Source organism: Rosa rugosa, chromosome 1, assembly GCF_958449725.1.
Source record: "Rosa rugosa chromosome 1, drRosRugo1.1, whole genome shotgun sequence".
In the NCBI taxonomy this organism is placed as follows: Eukaryota; Viridiplantae; Streptophyta; class Magnoliopsida; order Rosales; family Rosaceae; genus Rosa; species Rosa rugosa.
In genome coordinates, this window is record NC_084820.1 from 13,509,931 (window position 1) to 13,519,036 (window position 9,106).

General features: G+C 36.4%; 1 protein-coding gene and 1 pseudogene across 1 annotated transcript; one reads left to right on the plus strand and one right to left on the minus strand.

Moving 5' to 3' along the window:
* Window positions 1-2,741: 2,741 nt before the first annotated feature.
* Window positions 2,742-3,449, minus strand: LOC133706421 (DNA topoisomerase 6 subunit A-like). Its single transcript, XM_062131983.1, has one exon. The coding sequence runs from the start codon at window positions 3,447-3,449 to the stop codon at window positions 2,742-2,744; it is 708 nt and encodes a 235-aa protein (XP_061987967.1).
* A 3,266-nt stretch (window positions 3,450-6,715) lies between these two features.
* LOC133727303 (lysM domain receptor-like kinase 4) lies at window positions 6,716-8,724 on the plus strand (annotated as a pseudogene).
* The last annotated feature ends 382 nt before the right edge of the window (window positions 8,725-9,106 follow it).

Consider the following 9,106-nt stretch of genomic DNA (forward strand, 5'->3'; position numbering starts at 1 on the left):
TAATTTTGATGGAGGAGAGACATACTCATAAGAGAGCAATATCATGTGATTTTGATTCATTCTTATTCTCGTGGTTGAAGATAGAGATAAAAACTAGAGTAACAGATTATTGTATCTCATGTTCAAGGGTGTTTTGGTAAAAATAAGGAGGTTTACTTAGCTTTTCAAGTATTTTAAAAAGTAAATTAGAGGTGTACTAAGTATAGGAGGTCCAAATAGCAAATTTGGAGGTCCAACTAGAACCACCCTATCTTAATTTGAAGAAATGATGTCTTAACTTTTGTTTAACTACTAGACAGTTTCTAGACTACAGGATTTCAGATTTCATAACATGAAATTGGGTAGAACTGGTCCTAGAGAAGTGAGGGTGACTCGGTGGTTTGCTCCTCCAATTGGATGGTTCAAGGTTAATATATGTTGATGGTTCTTATAACCATGCAACTACGAAAGGAAGTGGAGGTTTTGTTGTAAGAGATTGGCAAGGTTCTATGCTTGCCGGTGGTGGGAAGCCATTGCATGGCATAATCTCTCCAGAGCGTGCAGAGGTAGAGGCATGTAAGCAGGCAGTGGAATTTGTGGTGGAGCAGTCCTTCTTGCTAGCTATTATTGAAACTAATTCTATTTTGGTGCAGCAACAGTTGGTCAGGAAGAATGGGCCTAATACATCAGTTCTGGGACGTATATATGATGATTTGGGTGTCCTTCTGGCAGCTAACCCAAACATGTAGGTTGTTCATATATACCAAAAGGACTGCAAATAAGGTGGCTCACCTTATGGCAGCCTCTTGTACGTCAGCTCCAAATGAGGTTTTTTATTTTTCAGCACCCTCTTTTTTACAAGCTGCTTTAGCAGCTGAAGTTTGTAATCTTTAAACTTTTATATTTCAATAAAAGATGACCTCCTTTCTCTCAAAAAAACTACTAGAGAGATCGAGTTAATTTGTCCAAAAAAAAAAATCTATAGAGTTAAGTCCAAACAAAAGTTTGTGAATATATTATTAAAATTTTTGTATCCAAAAATTGATGTACTGTTTTTATAAGACAAAGATAAAAATAATTTGACTTGCATCTTTGGCAATAAGTGTAGCATGTCATATGATTTACTAACATAGTAGGACACTATATATGTGGATGATCTGTGGTATCCTCCCATAACAGCATGATAAGCGTGTAGAAAAGGATAACTATAACAAAAACAATTTCTTATATTTTGGAGTTTTAGAAATAATTTGCGATGAAGACGAGTTTTAGAGATGGAACGTTCAAAGAATATTTCATTTTTGAAATCCAAAATCATTTTGGTGATGATTTACTATGAAAAGTACTCTAATTGCTTCTATCCTAGAACCTCCTATTCCAAATGCTTATGAGTTTTTAACGACCGAGATGACTGCCCAAATGAAATGTAAGTACTTTTCTTGTCTTAATTCGATATGCAGCACAATAAAAGTTAGCTGGATTAATCAAAAAAGTGTTGCCAACATTCAAGCAGCGAAGCTTATATCTTACTCCGAGAGAGCATATGTTTACAACATCATCCTCATAGGAAATTAAGCCTTCATTACTAAAAGCTAAAGGGGGAATACTAAATTTTAAGCTAAAGGGGGGAATACTAAATTTTCCACCACTTTAAAATAACGAATCATAACACGGTACAAAGTCATCCAATTCCTTTGTAGCTTCAAGTGTCTTCACCTCCATATCTTTATGGACTTTCTCATCATATATATGGTGAAGGATGAGAATAACAACATCATTAAAGACACTAGTAGGTCTCGTTTGGTTTATAAAGAGTAAGCATCAAGAAAGGAAAGTTGTTCATTTCTTGCGTTTGTAATGCAAAATGAAAGGAAATATTTTCCTGAAACAAAAGAAAATAGGGGGGGGGGGGGGGGGGGGGGAATGGTTCATTCCATACTCCAAAGAAAAAACAAACTTTCTTCCATCCTTTCCTTACAGTTATTACTCACAACACATTACTTTGCATTAATTACAAACTTTTTAATAACTTTCCGGATAACTTTCCTTATGTTACCAAACATCAGAATGGAAAATTCTTCGGAAATTTCATTTCTCTTCTCATGGGAAAGACAAAGAAATTACTTTCCGTTCGAACCCCGAAGCTGTCAAAGTGGCCAGGCACTGTGCTGCAATGCACAGTTGAAGCATTTCACATGCGCCGAAGGGGTTTATCTTAGGCCTAGGAAGCCTTTGGGTTCCCCTTAACAAAGTCAAAAAAAAAAAAAAAAAAAAATTACTTTCCTTTTTGCGAATCAAACCAGACCGTAGTGTAAGAGACAGCTCTCCTGATACAATGAATTTCCTTATCGTTCTTAATTGCACACAAGTCTACTAACTCATTTGCCACATCAAACATCTTATATGCTTTCAACTTTGCATGTCATTCTTCTCCACTCAAAATCATAGGGTACCCTCCTCGCTTGTTATGTGTCTAATTAGGTGATGATGGCATCCATAAAGGCAAGATTAACGTTATGGTCGTTCTTGTCTACAATGTGCAAAACAAAGTCTGTATTCATAATTTACTTGTCATTTTTACCATAGCTTCTAAGAACTTTCAACTTCTTGCTACCCAAAATATGAGCAAGATTATTAAGAAAAAGTATCATAATCCCCTTAAAAGAGTATAGCAAACATCCAAAGAAAAAATGTGTTTGAGATATTGTCATTTCAATGTTGTGTTCACAACAATATTAGAGGAAAAAACCATAGAATATGGGCTAATAATCATTATGGAGCTTTTCCTTACTATGCTTCTCCACATATAATATGAACAGTGCACCATGAGTCTGTACATCATTAAGTTGATCATCAATAAAAGGAGGGATTGGTTGGCCATATGGTCCCATCCTACGACAATCAAATTGGTGATCATCTAGCCTAAAAGTGAGGACACCTCCCACATAACCTCTGTCAGAGGCAAACACGTTGAGACTCGAGCGGCTGCAACCAATGATGCAACAAATGTCATCCAAAGCACTGTCAGATACAGCTTGCTGTTCGAAGAGCTTCGTATCCATATAATACAGGCTGCGAAGTGTGTAGCGCTTATGTCCATTGCAAAACATGAGAATAATGTCAAGAAGACGAAGGATGATGTCTTTCTTACGATCTCTTGGTTTATAACGAACACCTGGATCCTTTAGTAAAATATGATTGCCGGAAAAAATCACATTGGAGCGACCTCTTGAAATCAAATTTAGTTCCTTACCTTCTGATATATCCTTTTTATAATCTTGAATCCTCACTACTATCTCCGAGAGAGAGAGGTCTTCAACTTGAAATTTGTTGGAACATTTTTGATTGAAAGAGGAGGCGATGGAGGACATGATACGAATATTGCTGCGATACCAGCTAAGAAAAGCATGTAGTCCTTGGAGGACATGCTCTCTATTTGGTACTTCCCAGGTGAGAGGCAGAGGCTGCATTGTATCTAAGAAAGAACAAAGAATTCATATCTCAAAATAAACTCATATAAGAAAAAAAGATCAACAGAGAAACATAAGAAGCTGAATTAGGCAATCAGAATATATATTAACATATTAACAGAATTTATTTTGAGGTAATGAAAAAAAAAATCTATTAACTTAATTTATCTTTGATCACTTGTATAGATAGAGTTAATAGAATTTGATTGTATCAGTACTGTCTGTACTATATATTTCCAACCCTAAACTTATTCACTTATGGAATTCTTCAATATGTATCATTATTTCACAGTAAATAATAAATAACCAATATGGGCTAATCATCATTATGGAGCTTTTCCTTAATTAATTGGAAACCCTCCAGGCAACAAAGGAAAAAACTGAACAAAAATAGCAACAAAAATTTTAAACAGTAGGCCCAAACTCCACAGCCCAACCCTTCCTTCCCCTTCTTATTCAAACTGGGTCAGACAAAAGAGACTAGGGTTGAGTTGGACCAGGCCCATAGCCCAACGTTTGTTCCCCTTCTTATTCTCTAAAATTCTTTCATCGCTGGCAGATGAAGTAATTAGTGGCTGCTACATATTTTTGTTCGTTTCAATAGTCTCTACTAGCAAGTTTTCCTTGTCAATTTCACGAAACATCTGGCACTCTTTTTCGAATCTAGGGCTGGACTGAAAGTATAAATTGCAAAGTAAATTAGGATAAAAGAAACATTGTAGTTCAAGAACCTCATAATTCAAACATTGTCTGAAATCTCAAATCTTTGTTGTTCCATCACAAAGCAAAATATTTCATACAATCTGATGGAGTGAATTTTTTTATTTATGGAGTGATGAACGAGTCTTTTGGTGTGAATTTTTTTTTATGGAGTGATGAACGAGTCTTTTGGAGTGAATTTTTTTTTTGGGTGATGAACGAGTCTTTCAGAACCACATCGTGATGAACGAGTCTTTTAGAGTGATTTTTTTTTGGTCAAAAAATAGATGCGATGAACGAGAGTTAATAATTTTTTTTTTGTCAAAAAATGGATCTCACAAACAATCTCTTAAAATGACTGAACTAATGAATCTAGGCTAATACATATATTCTGTTTGCAGAAATACATCACATGAATCCGGTCCAAGTTATGTGTTGATACTCGAGATGTTTGCAAAGACACATCATATATCCTTTCCAACACCTAAAACCTCTTCATCTTGATTTAGATGTGGAAAAACAACATTCAACAGAGTTCTAAATTTGTTGCATTTCGCTTCATGTCTTCTAATATTTCAAAGTACTTTTCATCATCACGTAGTTCATCAGCAGTAATTGCCTCTCTCAAACAAAGTACTTTTGTAGGCTTTTCATAGCTACCATTGATGCCATCCCAACAACCTGCGTAGCTTTATGTTGTTGTGCCTGTACCAAGATATTTTCTTGCCTGTACCGCTGAACGCGGTCAATGCCACGTCTGGAAGTGGTCGGATAGCAGAGAATCCATTGGATCTTCGGGTCGGGTAGGGTATGATGTTCGGGTCGCCGCAAGAGAATTTGGGATTAGGGTTTGGTGATTTTTAACTGAAATAGAAAGTTACCAAGGGTAACTACCTATTATATAAGGGTTTCTAAAAAAGGTAAGTTTTGTTTTTAGATCATAACTTCCTCATACAAACTCCGATTTGAGTGTGTCATGTGTCCACGGACTCGGTTTAACGCCCTCTACAATTTTTGGGAAGAAAGTTTCATAAAAATATGAATGGAAGAAAAAGTCAACTTTGGAGCCCACCTTAATAGGTCAAAACAAAGGTAAATAGTAAAGTTTGTAATCATTTACCCTTTTTACCATTCAAATGACCAATAAACAGGTGAAGTTAGGTACGGGATGTAACATAGCAAGCCCAACCCCTAACCAATCTAATCGCCCATTTACTTGAGCTACATAATCCCAAGAATCATGACAGATTTTTGCCGCCAACACTAAGAACAACTATGTCATCCTCTTCCATATTGTATCCCAAAACAAGTAGACCACGTACAAGGATTAATCACCACCCTATTGACAACAAGAAGACACTGATAATATCACATCTAGTTCAAAGTTCAATGCTGAAATTAAACAACTAAAATCGAAAATAATTAATAAAAAAGAAAAACAAAGTTCAAGGCTTTAATGTATTTGCTACTAAATTTCTCGCTCACTCAAGTGAAAAATCCACCATATCAATGCTGCAATTCTTCAATTTAACATGACAAAGGATGAACTCTAATTGGCTACTCTTTTTAGTTTTCTCTCATATTTTATTTAGGGTAGCAGTTGTTACGCCACTCATACATACTAATTTCAACAATTAGTTTGAAACTAGATATGATACACGGTTAATTTCAACAATTGGCTTGAAACTAGATATGATATTCATCGTACTCATAAATACATTCTACATTCACAAGAAAAAGGTGGGAAAATTCTATAGTACATTAATGTATTAATATATACATCAAGTAGACTAAATTTGATACGAATGTAGATTGACTTCATGCATAAGTAGACTAGCTTGACTTATCTCAGATTAGTCTACCTCTGTATCAAGCTAGCTAGTCTACTTCTATATCGAACTAGTCAACTTAATGTATCAGTGCATTAATATACCGTAGGCGAGCCCAAAAAGGTGAAACAACAATCATTTCTAATAATGTAGAATCAATGCGATCTAGTAATAGATAGACAATATTTTTCATAAAAATTTGGCCTTTTATGAATATGATGTTCACAACACATTAACAACAATCAATAATGTTTACCTAGTATGTTATACAATTAGTTCTGCTGTATATGCCTCAACATGTATAGCTACTTGATATTCATCGATCAAAAATAGCATTGCCTTAACTAATCCTTGCACTCTTTAAAGTTTAAACTGCTAATCTCAAGAGGCATTGAACCGTATTCTATGGATTAGTCGGGACGTCTTTAAGAATTCTAGAAGCGGTTCTTCAGTCATATTCATATAGATTTGGTCTAAGAGCACTGTTATGAATGTGCATGATTCCTCCTATATATATCTACTCTAAACCCTAGAGTACTCTAGACGCTGGTAACTAATATTCTCTATAAAGAAGAATAAAATCCATGAAATAAGTTAAATTTGGGTCCTACCTGGGTTGAATTTGGAGAAATTTCCCCAACTGATGAACTAGTCAACAAAAGCACAAAACTATTATCCAATACATGGACGCGGTTATGCTGATGTTGCAGACATTATCATTGGCAAAGACTATATATTTATCAGTACTTGTTTAGTAGTCTCAGCAACAAAGAAATTAAGCTGATGATGGAGTGCTCTATACTTGTTTTCGTACTTTTCTTGCTATTCACTCCAAAGCTCAAAGCTCAACAAAGCTATGCCGGAAACTCGGTTCTGGACTGTAATAACACTGATGATGCAGGGCCATCCGCGGCTTTTCTTTACACCTGCAATGGTCAGAAGCAGTCCTGCAAGTCCTTCTTGATCTTCAAGTCTCAACCTCCTTACAATTCGCTCTCCGCCATCTCAAACCTCACATCTTCAGACCCATCTGAGCTTGCCCGAATCAACATGATCTCCGACAACACACAGTTGTTGCCTCCAGGCAAAGAGGTGATTGTTCCAGTGGTCTGTTCTTGTTCAGGTCAGTACTATGAGGCCAAAACCTCTATTTTAGTTCCGAGCATCGATGACACCTATTTTACAATAGCAAACATCACATATCAAGGTTTGTCTACTTGTGATGCTCTGATGAGCCAGAACAATTACAGTTAATTTAGCGTGGAACCTGGTTTGAAGTTGCAGGTACCACTTAGGTGTGCTTGTCCCACAAGAAACCAAACTTTGAATGGTACTAAATTTCTGCTGACTTACTTGGTCAGCTGGGATGACTCTGTCTCCGAAGTTAGTGAGAGATTTAATGTCAGTGAAAAGAGCGTCCTACTTGCCAATTGGTTTACAGAAGATGATCCTACTGTGTTTGACTTTACAACAATTCTTATTCCACTTCCAGTAGAGCCTTCAAGCTCTCAAACCCGAATCCACTACCCACCGCCACTGAAATCTCCTCCGGTTAGTCTCATTCATGGAAAGGCAAGGTCAAGGAAAGTATATGTTTGGATAGCAGGAATTGGAGTTCTTGTACTAGTCCTTTGCTTGATTATCTTTGTGGTCGTTTTCTATTGCCGGAAAAAGGGTTGTCAAAAGAATACTGAAGGGAAATCCAAAAAGAAATTAGATTTGCAAGAAGAATTATATGTCTCCATTGCTAAAGCTGATGCAGGTTTGAAACTCTATAGATATGAAGAATTGGAAAGTGCTACAGAGGATTTCAGCAACAAGAACTGGTTGGGTGGCTCTGTTTATAGTGGTTTTCTCAAAGGAAATGTGCTAGTAGCCATAAAAAAGATGACCAAAGATGTGAGTGAGGAGGTGAAGTTACTGCAAAAGATCAACCACTTCAATCTAATAAGTCTTTTGGGTGCGTGCGAACACTGTAAGGATTTCTACCTTGTTTATGAGTTCATGGAGAATGGTTCATTAAGAGATTGGCTAAGTTGTCCCCAAGTTTTGGGATGGAAGCACAGGGTTCAGATTGCTTTGGACATTGCCAATGGGCTTCACTATCTTCACAACTTCACCAGTCCTGCCTATGTGCACAAGGATATTAAAAGTACCAATGTACTTCTCAATAGAGATTTAAGGGCAAAGATTGCAAATTTTAGTCTCGCAAGATCAGCGGAGAAGGAAACATATGGCTTTTCATCTCGGAAGTTTGCACAGGTATCAAAAGGCTACATGGCACCAGAATATATAGAATATGGCTTGGTGACACCTGCAATGGATGTATATGCTTTTGGGGTTATTATGCTGGAATTAGTAACAGGAAAAGAAGCTGTTTTTACTGAGGATGGAGTTGAAGTATTTCTTTCAGAAGTTATATTTTCAGTAATGGAAGAAGGAATTGGAGAAGTTGAGCCTGTTGGACTAGTAGATCCCACTTTGAATGTAGAGCACTTGATGGAGTTTGCAGTGAGATGGATAAAGTTAAGTCTAGTCTGCTTGGCTGAAGAACCAGAAGACAGACCCAGAATGCCTCAAGTACTCTCATCTGTGCTGAAAATACAATTGGATGCAAACAGGAAAATGCAGACTTCTGTGTAAAATAGATCTAGTAGGAAATTCAAATAATTATGTATCTCAATAAGTACTCTTCTTATTCATCATGTATGTGTAAAATTTTGCAAGATACTTATACTCACTTTTTTTGTCAAATAATACTATTGCCATTCACAAAATAACAACCTAATTGTCATCAAATCCAAACAAACAAAAAGAAATAGAGATGAATTTTACAGCAAGTTATTGAAAAGAATAGATGCATACATGAATATTTAGAGGCCTGAAAGTTTGAGAATTAAGAACTATAAAATCATAGTACTCTCCTCACTCAAGTCAGCGTCAGCGAGCTTCAACTGGAGTCACTACAGCATGAACAACACTTTCTGCTTCTATCACAAAATCCAGCATTCCAGCTTAATTATTTGGAATCGACTGAGCAAGTATAGAGATGTTGAAGACTACTTCTGCCGTTGTTGGCCTTACAGAAGCCTCTTTCTCAGTGCATGTTATTGCCAAGTTTGCCATACT

What these genes read in the sequence shown, in the direction of transcription:
- LOC133706421 (XM_062131983.1), bottom strand. Translation starts at nt 3,449, where the DNA reads ATGCAGCCTCTGCCTCTCACCTGGGAAGTACCAAATAGAGAGCATGTC.